Raw genomic sequence first — 16,056 nt, forward strand, 5'->3', positions numbered from 1 at the left:
TTTGGAATTTTTGTGCTGACCAGCCTATTCCTGGGCAAGGGGTCAAGGGGTCTTACTCTGATTTGTAGTGGTTGCTAACTGGATTGTGAGTGGTTATACTGTCAGCTGTTTGCCCCCAAACTGATTATGTTTTATTATATACCATATTTTAGGATACATTTTAGAGAATATTAATGGATGTTTTAAAAATCTGGTGCTGCATATATCTACTGAGTAAATAAATAAATAAATAAATAAATTTGAGCTGGGCAGAATTGGGGGCAGCAGAAAGTGTTATTCCCATGTATTCTGAGTCCTGGACTATAGCAGATGGTTCAGTATCAGTGTGTCAGTATTATAAGCCTCCCCACAGTATGGACCCTGCCTGTCCTCTTCTTTGGCTCATCCCTGCACAGGAAATCGGTGTCGTTTTGTGTTCTTGCAAAGTTACATGCTGCATGTAGGCAAAAGAAAGATTGTTTTCGGCTTGTTGTTTTTTGCAGGGGAGAGGCAAAGTGTGACTGTGTAGGAGGAGGTGTGCAAGCGGTGTATCTGTGTTGTGTTTGGGATGTGCATCCCGTGGCGTTTGGGCAAATGTGCTGTGCCCCTCTGAGCGTTTGCTCTTGTGTTTGGCATCCAGGGTGAAGAAGGCCCGCCCAGTCTGGAATACATCCAGGCCAAGGACTTGTTCCCTCACAAAGAGCTGATCAAGGAAGAAGAGTCTTTACAGGTAAGCTACCTGGGGGGCTCTGGCAGGCTGGATGGTGCTTGGTGCGATTCCTTATGGCCGGGCAGGAGGGGTGAGGACTGCGGGTGTGTAATAAATCTCCCTCCAGACTCCTGGAAGTGAATGTTTCCTGCAGCCGGAGTGCAAAGCTGTGTCACATCTGCTGCTGCTGCAAGGACACACTGTTATCACTCTGGAGTCATTGAGACCTCTGTGGGTCCTGGTCCATTCCCCTGCTCCTCAGAGCTAGTTCTCTGTCCCTTCTAGAGCTGCACCATATTTCTTCTGCTTTGCAAGGGAGGGAGGGGGACAGTCAGAGTAGCACACACAATCTGCTGGAATGTGCAATCTCCTGGAGACTTGTGACCACCAAAAGAAAAGAAATAGTGGGAAAGAAACTGAAAATTCAAAATGTCCTTAATGACCCTGAGTTTTTGTTTTTTAATGTGCCAGTCTAAGCCACTCCTGGCAATGAACTGGGACAGTGAACAGCCAGAAGCAGAATCTCTTTAAATGTTGCAAATCTGTCTATCAGCCGCTGATAGCCAAGAACACAACTACCTCCCATACCTAAGCTGTCAGGCTGGGCTGGACTTTATTATTACATTATAGCTATTGTCACAGTAAAAGTCACGTTGGGCTCCCAGAATGAGAAATATGTAGCAACAGAGGTCACAAAGAGTCGGACACGACTAAACAACAACAAAAGCTTTTACATTATCAAGGGCTCAATCTTTGGGTTACAGAGATCTTTGTGAGTGTTCAAGGCTGAAGAAAACAGCTACTGGGCTAGACTAGCATTGACCCCAGACATGTTTTGTCACGTCTTAAAATAGTTGTACAGTTTTCTGTGCATGCCTTTCAAAGGGCCAACCAAGCCTTGGTTTCCTTTTGTCTGTAAAGGCGTTTGAGAAATTTCTATGTTGACCTGGGATAGTTCAGTTGGTAGATCATGAGACTCTCGCGATCTCAGGGTTGTGGGTTCGAGTACCACATTGGGCAAAATTTTCCTGCACTGCAGGGTGTTGGACTTAATGTTCCTCATGGTCCCTTCCAACTCTACAATTTTATGGTTCTGGGAGACTGCTAATTCACTGTCCAAGTTCCCTATGCATTTATAGACTGTAAGGTGTTGTGCATCTTAGAAAGGGGAACCTCCACAATAGAAGAGGCCTTCTGAGCGGAAGCTAATAAATAGAGAATGTAGTTGCACCTGGATTTCAACATGGGCCATGTAATTGGGCAATGTAATTGGAATGTCATATGAACAAGATCTTGTCTGGTGAACTTGGTGCAGATTTAAGAAAAATCCCAAAAATACCACTTCTGAACACATTTATTATATATTGGATTAAAAGGGATTGGCGGGGGATGATAGCTAAATATCTTGTGAAGTGACCTTAGGGAAACAGAGCCCACACAGAGAGGAATTTTCTGTGGCTCCCCTCTGATGCCGCCGCCTTTCCACCCAAATACTCTGAGGAGGACTGTAATAATTTATTGTTTGGGCCAGCTATTGGCATGGGAGGATTACACTTCCAAATATGAGGCTGAATTTTTAGCATATATTTTTCTTTGCCTTGATTTTTAAATTGTGTGCATTGACACACACACACTCTAGATCTTAGAATATTAAACTGAAACAACCAAGTAAAACAGAGGGATGCTGCATATGGAATTGGGGCTCCCTGTCTTCTTTGTGCTCATACATATATTTTATCATGGTTATGCATGGGGGCAGTGAGAACAAATTTCAGGAGGAGGCTTTTGAGAGTATGCCCTGTGATTTGCTTCCTGTGATGTGCCGGTGTGCCTTTGAGCCTTGTTCAATTTTGCTGTGTCAGTGTTGCCACAGAGAGTTGTAATGGGGGGCGGCGGGGGGGGGGGAGGGAGAGGCAGCCTGGGCATCCTGCTGCACGATTTCATATTCTCCTTCCCCCAGGGAATAAAATCACATTTCATAAAATCTCAGCGGTGTTTCAAAGACGCAGCCAGCCAGCTCTGAACGCTTTCTTGTTCCTTGTTGAAGCCCAGAACTTAAAAGGCCAGAGTGAGGCAGCGAGGCGTCCCTTTTTTATGCTGCCAGCTAAATTGCACTCCAAACCCTCCCCCTCTGATTTCCACAGTCCTGTGAGAATTTCACATCCCCTGCACAATTTCACACCAGCCTTCAGGTGTTAAGCTTCCCAGTTAACCAGCAGAAAGGGAAAAAAGAGGAAAGGAGATCTATATTTAAGCATGGGAAGATACCCCTTGATGTTTTCAGGAGGAAACAAACACAATTTAGCAGTTCGGTTCAAATGCAGTGCAGACCAACAGTTCAGAGGATCATCTCTTCCCACACCTTTGATGGGAGGCAGGGGAAAGGGGGGTGGGGAAAAGCTCTTAAAATGTGGTTGTATGGTATTTGTGCAGTATGTATCTTAACATATTAGGGAGATACAGTAATTGAGAGGTAACTTTAGTTGGCTGGTCATATTAGGAACAAAGAAGCTGCCTTATATATAGAATCATCTAGTGTAGCAAGTGTAGACTTGTGGGGGTCTCTCTCAGCCTTCCTGAAGAAGCAGGGGTGCCATCTCACCCTCAGGATTGTGGCTGCCTGCCGCCATAACGCAAACATGCAACATCACATGCACACGCCTGCACGTGGTGTGTGTGACATCACACACACAACATGCATCATTGCGTCACATTTTTGGAGGGGGGCTCCTCCAAAAATGCAACGTGACGTTGCGTGCTTTGTGTGTGATGTCACATGCACCTCATGCAGGTATATGCATGTGATGTCATGTGGCCAGCGGCAGTGGCTTCTCCTTCTCCTCCTCTCTGCAGCCAGTGAGGTTTCTAACTCCTCATGTTCCTAACTCCTTATTTTAAAAGAAGAAGAAATGCGAGGGTGTATTTTGAGGAGATTGAAGCCATTGCTTCCATGCATCTCTTGGGACCTGTTCCCACTGCAGACACCCAGAAGAGTGCTGGACTGATGACGGGAGCTGTAGAGCCAGGAACAGGCTTAGTGACCTTGTACCTTGAGAATTTTCCAGCTTGTTCCCAAGTGGAAGTCCTCATGGACTGAGATGTCATTATTTCTCTCTCTCAGTCGCCTGTTCAAGTCATGCTGTGGGTGGTGGCCTCCTTGGAACTTCAGCCAGAAGGTTTTAACACTCCTCCTTTCCCCTTCCAGGTTCCATTTTCAGTGCTACAGGGAGAGGGTGTGGAATATTTGGGCCATGCGAGTGACGCCATCATTGCCATTTCCAACTACCGGCTCCATATCAAGTTTAAAGACTCTGTAATCAACGTACGTCTGGGGCTACACGTCTGCCTGTCTGGGCAGAGTCTGCAATGTCTTTGATTAGGTCGCTCCCCCCTTACCATTGGAAGAGTCCTTTATTCTCTCCTTTTCAACCCTGCTGCCAAAATGGTCCTATTTGGGTGCTTCTTGCTCCCCTGTCCCCCTGCATTCCTGATCAACCCACTCAGTCCTGGCTGTTTGTTCTTCAAGCAGCCCCAGGTGACTCAAGCAAAGGGAGGGAACAATCATACCTTCTGGAGGAAGATACATGCACAAACACCCTTAGAAAGATCACTACCAATCTGACATTTGTGGGTGAGGTGCATGGAATTCCTTCTTGAAGGATTCACTGAAAATTGTAACATAATAAAATGCAAATATAGGAAGTAAAAGAAACAATGGAAATGTGATTAACAGTCAATACGAATGCCTTTGGACCACCTGGGTGAAACTTGTGGGCAACTGGTGGTATACAGATAACCTTTGTGTTAGAATAATACAGATGTTGTTGTTGCTGTTAATGCTGTGGGGCCTCTTTAATGTGACATCCCTTTGGACCTCAGCATATCTTAATCTGGGATATTAGAAATGTGGGAAGTTTTGTTAGGTCTCTGCCCGCAGAGGCTGGCATTTGCCTGCCTCGTTAGTTAGTTAATTTACTTATTAATTACATTTATATCCCACCTATCCTCCAAGGAGCTTAAGATGGTGTACATAGTCCTCTCTTCCCCCTTTATCCTCACAGCAACCCTGTGAGGTAGTTTAGACTGTGACGGGCCCAATGTCACCCAGTGAACTTCATGGCTGAGCAGGGATTTGAACCCTGGTCTCCAAGGTTCTTGTCTGACACTCCATAACCACTACACCACACAACCTCACACTGATTCACTCATTCCTTGTCTTATGTTCTAGGTGCCTTTGAGAATGATGGAAAGTGTGGAGAGCCGGGACATGTTCCAGCTTCACATTGTCTGCAAGGACTCCAAAGTAGTCAGGTGGGTGCTACCTGATGACAACCTAGGGTTACAGCAGGGGGGTGACTAAACTAAATGAGGGGGTGGGGGAAACTCCTTCTGGGTGAAGGGTCACATTCCCCTTGGAAACCTGTTGTGGTTATATATTCCAGTTTTGGGTCAGACCAGACCCCACACATCTTTCTGTTGTGTCGTGACCTGCCTTGAGATCATCTATGAGAAAGGGCAGAATATTAATGTTATTAGATAAACAAAAATTAATGCACACCATCACACAAACCTATTTCCCATGGAAACAGATGCATGCATTTAATTCTTAGCAATGCCACTCATGTTTCACGTTTTTCTTCATCAGTCCCTTTTTTTTTTTTTTTTTTAGCACAGAGATTATAGAAAATGCTCTTCAACACCCTTTATCTATCCTGGCTTTGTAAAAGGCAAACTCAGTAAATCCCCTTGGAAGAATGCAAATTACTTCATTGCACACAGTTGAACTACAAACTCTGCCTTACGGTTTTTGTAAACTTCAGAATGCAGCTGCATCTCAGAAATTGCACACATGCAGTTGCAAAATGCATGGACTCCTTTCTGCATATTTGCAAAGGTTGTGAGTCTGCCAAGACATTTCCAACATAGAAAGCCACCTTGCACTAAGCGCAGACCTTTGGTCCATCTAGCTCAGTATTGTCTACATCTGAACTGACTGGCAGAGGCCCTCCAGGGTTTCAGACAGAGAATGTTCTCAGTCCCACCTGATGCTGCCATTATTGAACCTAGGACCATCTACATCCAAAGCAGATGCTCTACCACTGAGCTACGAGCCTTTCCATGCTTTGAACTTGTAATGGGCAGAGCTGCCATTGCACGCTGCATGGCATCAAAACCCTCTTCCTTCCTCAAAGGCACAGTTGAAATCTGGCTGTGAGCTGAATGCAGGGGATTCCCCACCACTCCTCTAATGTATGGTGTTGGTAGTGTGGTCTGTAAACCAGGTCCCCTCACCAGAACATAAGAATTGCCTAGGTGAATTTGGCCAAGGTTAAACTTGTCCAACGTTCCCTTTCCAACGGGGAGCAGCCCAGAAGCAGTTCGTGAAGGCAGCAGTGCCCCCCCCCCATTTATTTCCTCCATCACCACCTGGTATTCAGAGGTAGACTTCCCCTTCAAATGGAAGTTCAGTTTTCTGCCCTGGCTAACAGCACCTTGCAAGACCTCTCCTCTACAAATTAGTCTTTAGGGCCGCCAACCCTGATGACTTTAAAAGAGGATGAGACAAATTTATGGAGGAGAGGGCTAATGATGGCTGCTAGCCATGATGGCTATGCTCTGCCTCCACAGTCAGAGGCAGTAATGCTTTTGAACACCAGTTGCTGGAAACCACAGGAAGGGAAAGGGCTCTTGTGCTTGGAATCTGTTTGAGGGTATCCTATAGGCCTCTGGTCGGCCACTATGAGAACATGCTGAACTACATGGGCCTTTGGCCTGATTCAGCAGACTCTTCCTATGTTCTTAAGTGGTTTTTTAAAAGTTGTATTTATATGTATGTTTTAAAAAGCAACAACACTAGGAACAAAAGTGCTTAACAGAATGGGGGAGGTAAAGGAAAAAGGGAGTTCAAACCTTGCTGTTCTTAGGTCCAGTCACAGGTCCAGTAGATGTATCATCCCATTTATACGGAGTTTTTGTTGTTAAATGTTTTTATTGAGTATCTAAGCTAGTGGCCACAGGCAGTAGACATCAAAGGGATTGTGGGTGCTTATGTCTCCTTTCATTCCTGTAGTTCAGTTTGTCTGTCTTGCTTTTCTGAGTGTTACAAAGTGCGCCTGTACTCACCTATGTCTTGCAGGTGCCATTTTTCTACTTTCAAGCAATGCCAGGAGTGGCTGAAAAGGCTGAGCCGAGCCATCGCTCGCCCTACCAGGCCGGAAGACCTGTTTGCGTTTGCTTACCACGCCTGGTGCTTGGGGGTTTGTGCTGATGAGGAGGACCAGCATGCCCACCTCTGCCGCCCTGGTAGGTCAAAAGGGACACCTTCTAAGGCAAATCTAAGAGAGGCCTCTAACCGCCGTTTTTCATGCCTCGCCATGCTGGGCCCTTTTAACCCCTTGTCACCAATTTAAGACAGAGCTGTGCTCTGACAGCCTTTGCTAACCTGGTTTCCCTCCAGAGATTTTGGACGACAGCTCCCATCAGCCTCAGCCAGCAAGACTGTGCTCCCATCTTTTGCAGCATCATGTGGCAGTTTTGACAGGGAATGGTGGGAGCTGGAGTCCCAAACTTCTGGATGGCACTTGGTGCTTGAGCTGACTTTTAAAAAACTGCTTATCCCTTTACAGGAGACCACGTGAAATACCGCTTTGAGATGGAGCTGACTCGGATGGGCTTTGACTTGCAAAATGTGTGGAGGGTTTCTGACATCAATAACAACTACAAGTGAGTCATTGATTAAGGCTTCACCATCTTCAAAGGCAAAAAGAGTCTGCAATCCCTCACCCGCCTTGTTACTGAAGTCCAAACTAGGCATTACATTAGCTAGGCATCTATCCCTTTAGAGGGACGCGGGTGGCACTGTGGGTTAAACCACAGAGCCTAGGACTTGCCAGTCAGAAGGCCGGCAGTTCAAATCCCCGCGACGGGGTGAGCTCCCATTGCTCGGTCCTTGCTCCTGCCAACCTACCAGTTCAAAAGCACATCAAAGTACAAGTAGATAAATAGGTACCGCTACGGCGGGAAGGTAAACGGTATTTCTGTGCGCTGCTGTGGTTCACCAGAAGCGGCTTAGTCATGCTGGCCACATGACCCGGAAGCTGTACACCGGCTCCCTCGGCCAATAAAGCGAGATGAGCACCGCAACCCCAGAGTCGGTCATGACTGGACCTAATGGTCAGGGGTCCCTTTACCTTTTTTATCCCTTTAGAACAGTGGTTCCCAAAGGGTGAGATTACCTAGGGGGGTGCTGGAGGTGGATATCACTATCAGACTTCAAAAAGCTGGCATCACTGGATCAAGTTCATCAGCTTTGTTGAATTAATTCTTTAATTGGATTTTGAATAAATGTGCAATAGATTGTTACTGCTTTGAATTTTATTGTGTTATTATCTTCCATAGTGGGTCCTCCAAACGGCTATTCTGAATAATGCTTCATTTAGGGTGGGACACTGGGAATGAGTTTATGGAACCCAAGGGGGCAGTGGTCCAAATAAGTTTGGGAACCCCTGCTTTAGAATATAGGAACGTGAAACAAATAATATAGGAACAGAGACAATGTCTCTTGCTTGTCTGGATGGAGAGAGGACGTGTGTGTGTGTGTAGGTAGGTAGGTAGGTAGAAACCCACAAAAATTCCAGTTTTGTGTGATTGGAATGCATCCTGTTGTATAAAGGTGAGAGTCACATCTTTGACCCACCCACTTTTGCCTCTAGCTCCGCCCATCACTGGCATGCAGCCTTTGGACGTTTCCCCTTGGGCTGAAAAAGGCTGAAAAAGGCCCCCTGCTTCCACCCCACTTGTGATCACCTAAGATTGCCTATCCCTTTTCTTCCCCTTCTATTTCTATTTCCAGTTGAAAAGCCTGTTGTTGTTGTTGTTGTTGTTGTTGTTGTTGTTGTTGTTGTTGTTGCACATTTTAGAAGTTCTTCTTAGTGGTTCTCCAAACATGCACGACCTTGCAGGTTTTTTTAAAAATTAAGTCTGGAATTTGCTCTCATTTCTTTCACTCCTTTCCCATGGTCACCTCCTTGTGTCTTTTCTTTCTTAGATTGTGCACCAGCTACCCACAGAAACTCCTGGTTCCTGTTTGGATCACTGACAAGGAGCTGGAGAACGTGGCTTCCTTTCGATCGTGGAAGCGAATTCCAGCAGTTGTGTATAGGTACGAAAAAGAATGCTTACGCTACAGAAGGTTGCAAATCCAGTGGCAGCTGAGGGGAATCACTGAGATTCTGTGGGTTGAAGGCTGCAAACCATGGTCCTGCTTACATCTTACCAGCCAATATCTGTTTTTAGATATAGGCTGTTCTCCCTCTGGCCAAGTAGACTAGACGATCTGTAGGCTCATGGCCTGATCTACAATTCTGTGTTAACCCTTACCATCCTTGTTGCTGTCTGGTTTGGTTCTAGAGTCGCTATGGGAATTTATTTGTTATTTAGTTGGTGTTGTACGTACAGAGCCTTTGCAGAAAGAGAGCTCAGGGCTGTGTACCCTCATCTGCAGCACATAGTCTAGTCTTTGACACACAATTTACCTTCTTGATAATTTTTGCATTTTCATAACTCAACTAACAGGGAGGACCTTTTCCACATGTTGCTTTGGAGATCTTTCTCTCTGTCTCTCTGTCCTACAACTCCCAGCATCCCAGCCAGCATAGGCAATGGACAGGGATCATGGGATTTGTAGTCCAAAACATCTGGAGGGTACGGCATTGTGGAAGGTTCCTGCAAACATAGAATTGTAGAGTTGGACGGGATTCTGAGGGTCATCTAGTCCAGCTGCTAGATCATACATGCAATATGGAATAAGGCTCCATATTCTTTCATGGGATCCTGGGAAATGCTACTTCTCCCTGACCTCCCCGATCAAAAAATATCCTTATTATTTGGCTGAGAAGCTGTGGCTTCTGGAGACGGGTCCATGTACTCTGGGACTAGTGGGCTTCCTTGATTTCTCTTCCAGACATTTGCGCAACGGGGCGGTGATTGCGCGCTGCAGTCAGCCGGAGATCAGCTGGTGGGGCTGGCGCAACGCTGATGACGAGTACCTCGTAACCTCCATCGCCAAAGCCTGTGCCTTGAACCCTGGACAGAGGCTGGCAGGGGGGACCCCGCACTCTGGGCTCAGCGATGGGAACGAGGCCTGTGATGCTGGTTTTGGTAAGTAAGGCAGGCATGTTGTCTTCTCTCAACTTTTGCTGCTTAAATTCTGTATCGCCCTTCGGCAGAGTTTGGTCCCTTGACCATAGTAGCATGGGCCTGGCCTTACTTCTAGTGTCTTCTTAAAGAGCGTGGTTAAAATTGTAGCCCCGGAATTCTCTTTAGTCCAGTCCCTGTTCCACATAGGAATTGTGCAAATAAAGCCACAACCTTTCTGCTGAAAGGTTCTAGGAGGGCAGCTACTGCCAGAAGCTGGAAAGAAAGACTCCAAGATTATGATCCCAGTTAGCCATCTAAAAAGCAAATCAAGAGAGCTGATAATTCGTTTTCCCCCCAGCTCTGCTTTGAACACCCTGCAATTGAGAGAGAAGGCTGCAAGCCAACCTCTTGATTCCCTATCAAAACAGCTAATGGCCAGTGTAACGCCTTTAATGGTTGTGCCTACAGTTTTTGTTTAAAGAGTGTAGTTCGTTGTCATCTCTTGTTATGCCTCTGACAGACTTGTGGAGTGCAGTTATACCCTTTCCTCATTACTTTATCTCTGAAAGCTGCTCTCTGTTTGCCACCCCCAATTTCTGCTTGAATTTCTCCTCCTTGAACACTTGTTCACAAGGCCCAAACCAGAAATAGTATTCTAGATATGGCATAATGTAATGCTTCTGAGAATTATGACTGCAAAGAAGGCAAAGGCTGCTTAGTTATCCTTTGTTGGTGCTTTTGTTCAAGTTCACTCTGAGGCCGCTTTTTTATTTTTCTTCTGAATTCCATATTGCTGGGCAGGTTGTATAGAATTAGGACATGGATCGGGAGATGGGAGACTGAACTGTCCTTTTTGCAGATTCATCTCTGACTGCGTGCTCAAGTGTGGAGAGTTCAGCGACACCTCAGAAGCTGCTGATCCTGGATGCCCGGTCCTACACTGCCGCCGTCGCCAACCGAGCTAAGGGAGGTGGCTGTGAATGTGAAGGTACGAGGGGCATTTGAGCACACAATAGGGGCGCATGAGTCAAAGCCCCTAAGAAAAGTGCTGGTGTGGCTTTCTGCTCCCCAGCTCTGTGGTTGACATGTCAGGAGGGGATGGGAGAGGAAAGGAGCATGTGCCCAGGGCGAATCCAACCTGTTTTGCCACAGCTGAGTCACAAGGTGTCCTTTTCAGAAAAGTCTCTGCTGCTATTCATTTATTCACTCACATACGTGCTATTCTTTGTGAGTGGGTTGGCTGTAAGGCAGGTTGGATGTGCTGATGTGTGGTCAGATTTTAAGCATTCCTCCCATTATTCATGCCTCGTTGTGGTTGGGTTATATAGGCTCATGTTAAAAACTTTGATATATGTAATTGCAACTCTGTAATTTGTTTTTTATACCAAATATGTTCCGTGTATGGTTCTCTTACTGTTTACAGGTTTATGTGTTAGTTTGACAATAACAAATAGAATAAGATTTTTTTTTGCTGTGAGATATTTCCTTTGACTTCCAGCTGACCCCCTCCCTTTCTGTGCTGTGTTTCAGAGTATTACCCAAACTGTGAAGTGGTGTTCATGGGGATGGCCAACATCCATTCCATCCGCAACAGCTTCCAGTACCTGCGGGCTGTCTGCAGTCAGATGCCAGACCCTAGCAAGTAAGTTCCAATCTGCATTTTCAGTTGGTTAATGGGACTGATAGCTTTTAATTCCAGTTTGGGGTGAGGTTTCTTCCCAGGGCCTCTTGATCAGGATGGGATAGCACAGGGGCACAGCCCAACACCTCCCCACCTGTGTTCAACCAAAGGCAAACTGTTCCAGAAGCTCTGCAAACGCCATCTTGGTAGTTAAGATCACCCCATAATTAACTGGTAGTTGTTGTAACAGTGAGCTCATATATGTCTATATTCGCTTGCTTTGATACAGGTTAATTGCCTTGCTTTGAAGTTCTCCTTATCTGGGCGTTTTGGAGTGCTGGGCTTTGAGCCCAGAAGGGAAACTTACCTGTAAGATTGGGGGATTTGCCACCTATGCCCTCATCTGGTCAGGTGAAGTGATAAGAGGTCCTTTGGCACAGGCAAGGCATCTCCTTGCTGCGGTGTCTGTCCCACATCTGTAAAAGGTTGGGAGACCTGGCAGGTTGATTTGCTGTAAGTGCACCTTCTTTAATAAAGCCCTAGAACTGGCCGTTCTGTTGTTTTTTGACATCCTTCTTTGGCTATCCCTGCACCCAGCCACTCCCACAAGTCCTCCTTTGGGCTTGTGGCTCAGAACATCGCCCCATTCATCCTTTCAGCAACCATGAGAATTTGAGAGGAGGTGATTGTTCCAGGATCACATGGTGAGCTTCATGGCTGAGCATGGATTTGAACCCAGGGCTTGACAGTCTCTCCACTATGTCTCAGTGTCTCTCTGGGTTTTTTGTTGTGTTTTTTGTTGTTGTTTTTGCAGGGCAGGGGGATCTGATCTGGCCACTCTCTTCCTAGCTGCTCTGCTTTCTCTTGCCTCCTTTCCACCCCACAGGGCAATGACCTCAATATTGATAGCTGCTCTCTCTGCCCCTGCCTTTTCTGCTGTGTCTTTTTAGGCCAGCTTCATCACATCACTCTTCTTTTCCTCTGTTGCCATGGAAATGTTTCCTCCTAGCTTATTGAGGGCCAGCAGTCTGAAGAGCAGGAGGGAGCTTTTTCTGTTTCCTTGTGCTGCTGCTGGTTGCCAGCAGCTGCAGCAAGTGCATGCCATGTCCTTGGTAAGGAGCTTTCTCCTTGGAAAAGGTGGTATCTGCTGTCGATCTCTCTGTGGATCCTCGCTTTCCAACCCTTGAAGCAGGGGAGGGAAGATTCAGGTTGGAAGGTGTGCAACCTTCCAAGGGCCATATGCCAATTGGGGGGTGGAGACAAGTTGGAAAGTGGGTGGAGCAATGAATATAATTAGTACCTTTGTACAGTAGGGAAGTGTCTAAACACACTTCCACACCTCTCTCCATCCTCCACCCAGGCAAGGCAAGAGGCATGAACAGGGAAGGGCAGGAGTGGGCTAGGATAGCAGTTCAGGGTGTAGGTTGGGGGGAAGCTAGTTAAAAAAGATCAAGACTGTTGGATCTGATGCAAAGCCATTCCGTTCCTGCATCTGGAAACCCACCCCTGTGAACAACCAACTTTGTGGGCTCTGATGAGGGTGCTGCTGATTAAGAGAGAAGAGGAGGCATTTCTGGATGAAGCAGGTCATGGAGACAACTGATAGGACAGGGCTGAGGGGTGGTTGTCAGCTAGAGTGCCACATTCCCTTGTGAGCCACATTCTGGGGGTCACAGCCCAGTGGTGGCTGGGAGCAGAGGCAGAAGTGGGTAGGGCAATGCATATGACTCTTCCCTTTCTACACTAGCGGCTTCCAGCCATGCAACAGCCAGAAGCAGGATCCCAGTTCAAGGACATGTTCCATTTGGGCAAAAGCAGCCAAGGAGGGAGAGGAGCTGGGCCAGTGATGGAGGGTGGCTGTGTGAGAGGGAGTGTGGCTGAGAAAGAGAAGGGGGTAGCATGGGGAGAGTGAGGGCTGAATTGAGGGGCCTGGAGAGCAGTTGCTCCTTGCTCCCTGCCCCACCCCTGGTCTGAGGTTCCCCACAGCTCCCTTAGATCTGTCAGAAGCTTAATGTTCTCCCATTCCTGTGTCCCTTTCCAGCTGGCTGTCGGCTCTGGAGAGCACCAAGTGGCTGCAGCACCTTTCTGTCATGCTGAAGGCAGCTGTGTTGGTCTCCAATGCTGTCGACCGAGAGGGGCGCCCTGTGCTGGTTCACTGCTCAGACGGCTGGGACAGGACCCCACAGATTGTCACCCTGGCAAAGATCCTTCTGGACCCGTACTACCGGACAATGGAGGTATCATATCTCTTTTGCCTGTTGACATAAGATGAAAGGGCAGTTTTCAGGAGAACCTGACCTGGGCGGGTGGGGCATTCTCTTGCTTTGGCCTCTTTATATAATAGTCCAAAGTGGACAAAGCACAACCTATTCTCAAGCTTCTCCCAAGTCCTCTGCGTCTCTTTTTTCTAACTGATAGGGCAATCTCCCACAGGAGGCAATGAGCTTTCACCTTGTTATCTCTTCCGGAACAAGCTTGTGCCTTTCTGTGAAATTAAAAAGAGTGTTCTTTTTTTATTTTGGAGTGTTACCCAATCAAGAAAGTAGGACATCATCGGCCATATAAAGTTGGTCGGATAAATGGTTCTTCATATTATTTTTAGATAGGCACACAGCACCTTACAGAATGAGAATACAGTAGTCAGGACCCTGCCCTCAAGGAGCTTACAGTCTAAAACAAACAACATGAAGGACAAAAGGAAGCTGGTGGGGGAAGGGTAGATGAGGACAGCAAGGGGTGAAAGTGGGCAAATTCAGTAACATGGAGTTAGACTTCCTACATTTCAGGGAGTTGGACCAGATGGCCCTTGGTGTCGCTCCCAACTCTACAGTTCAATGAATAGGTGAGTTTTGAGTTGGGATCTGATGAGTGAGAGAAGGCACTGCACAATTTGCCTAGGAAAAGTGTTCCAAGCATACAAAGCAGCAAGGAAGAATGGATATTGTTGTATATGGAATCAAGGGATTTTTCTGGTGGCCAAGCTGGGACTAAAGATCACAGGAAGCGATCTAATGGAAAGGAGAGCAGAAGAATGGGGTAGAGCAAGGCTGTGGAGACCTTTCAAGGTTGGAAGCTGCCTTATACTAAGTCAGGGCACTAGTCTGTCTACCTCAGTATTGTCTATTGGCAGTGGAGTTTCAAACAGGGAGTCTCATCCAGCCCTACCTGGGGATTGAACCTGGGATTTACTGTGAGTGCTCTATCGCTGAACTATAGCCGCTGAGCTAAGGCAAGGGGTTGTGCTGGAAACACCAGTGAGGGGACATGAGGAGGAATGTTACAATCTGAGGAATGACTTTGGCAGCCCTAGAAGCTTCCTTCCCCTTCATTGCAGCCTGCCCAGTGGCCGTCTACGGCGGTGACATTTCTCTCCTTCCTCTTGGCAGGGTTTCCAGGTGCTGGTTGAATCAGACTGGCTGGATTATGGCCACAAGTTTGGGGATCGCTGTGGACACCAGGAGAAGGCGGAGGATCAGAACGAGCAGTGCCCCGTTTTCCTGCAGTGGCTGGATTCTGTCCACCAGTTGCTCAAGCAGTTCCCCTGCCTTTTCGAGTTCAATGAAGCTTTCTTGGTAAGAGAGAGCCTGCAACAGCCTAGGGAGGGGCAAATCACAGTAGACCCATCATTTTATCACAGGCTGGTCTTTCTAATGGGAGAGTCAAGATGGCTCACAAGAGCTTAGTTTGAAGAATAAATCATGCATTCATTCATCATTTTATTTGTACAGCATCCTGCTTTTGTTGGAGAGAGAAGTTTGGAAGAGAGATTCTTACTCTTTCATAGCAGAGTTAGCACAATGGTGATTGCTCCAAGGATGTTGAAACTTGGTGCCCATATCCGCCTTTAAATAAACAATCCCCATGAGAATACTTAGGCTAGAATAAATCAGACACTTGGCTTACAGAGTTTCCAGAAGGCCCTTCTCTAAGTCCCACCACCTTCACAGGCATGCTTAGTGGGAGGGAACTTTCTCAGTGGCAATTCCCAGGCTTTGGAACTCCCTTCCTAGAAAAGCCAGAATGACTCTGTCATTGTCCTTCCCCAGCAGCTGAAGACTGTTCCATTCCAACAGTCCTTTGGGAACTGACTGGTTTCTCAGGAAAGGGCCTTCAACAGTGCTGTGCTCTTTTACTACCTGTATTTTAAGAGATTAAATGTTTATATTCTTTTAATTCTATAAGAGTTTAATTACCTTTTAACAGTAATTTTATATGTTTTTTAGTTGCTTGTATTTTATCTGTGTTCTTTTCATTTGTGTAAGCTGCCTTGAAACCCTATCCGGGGAAAAGACAGGCTAAATAATAATAATAATCAAAGAATATCAGATATTAATAATAAAAAATAATTTGAGAATGAAGAGTTCAAATTGTGTAAAATAGTACATCACAGTTTTCCCTTTCTTCACGCAACACACTTTCTCTTGCCCTTGACAGTAGGCAGGCTGGTCCAGTCATTAGTTTCAGTTATACTTTAATCATGAGCATCTGAAGTGTGAGCGCACAGGGCCAAGAATACTCCAGGTAGTTTCCAAATATAAGTCTATAAACATTTATTTCTCTTATTTCTACTGACCATGTCCTGAGACTCCTTGCAGAGTATAATATTTTT

General features: G+C 46.4%; 1 protein-coding gene across 2 annotated transcripts in view; it reads left to right on the plus strand.

The window, feature by feature from the left end:
- MTMR4 (myotubularin related protein 4) overlaps nucleotides 1-16,056 on the plus strand; it is a 47,076-nt gene that overhangs the window by 22,848 nt on the left and 8,172 nt on the right. For both annotated transcript variants that reach the window (XM_079955976.1, XM_079955975.1), the window contains 11 exons: nucleotides 620-709; nucleotides 3,894-4,010; nucleotides 4,917-4,999; nucleotides 6,825-6,991; nucleotides 7,315-7,411; nucleotides 8,736-8,849; nucleotides 9,651-9,847; nucleotides 10,686-10,814; nucleotides 11,357-11,468; nucleotides 13,489-13,684; nucleotides 14,834-15,019. In XM_079955976.1, the coding sequence (XP_079812102.1) occupies nucleotides 620-709; nucleotides 3,894-4,010; nucleotides 4,917-4,999; nucleotides 6,825-6,991; nucleotides 7,315-7,411; nucleotides 8,736-8,849; nucleotides 9,651-9,847; nucleotides 10,686-10,814; nucleotides 11,357-11,468; nucleotides 13,489-13,684; nucleotides 14,834-15,019 (1,488 nt within the window). The remainder of the gene's footprint in view (nucleotides 1-619; nucleotides 710-3,893; nucleotides 4,011-4,916; nucleotides 5,000-6,824; nucleotides 6,992-7,314; nucleotides 7,412-8,735; nucleotides 8,850-9,650; nucleotides 9,848-10,685; nucleotides 10,815-11,356; nucleotides 11,469-13,488; nucleotides 13,685-14,833; nucleotides 15,020-16,056) is intronic.

The sequence above is a fragment of the Podarcis cretensis genome (assembly GCF_951804945.1).
Source record: "Podarcis cretensis genome assembly, chromosome: 15".
Classification (NCBI taxonomy): Eukaryota; Metazoa; Chordata; class Lepidosauria; order Squamata; family Lacertidae; genus Podarcis; species Podarcis cretensis.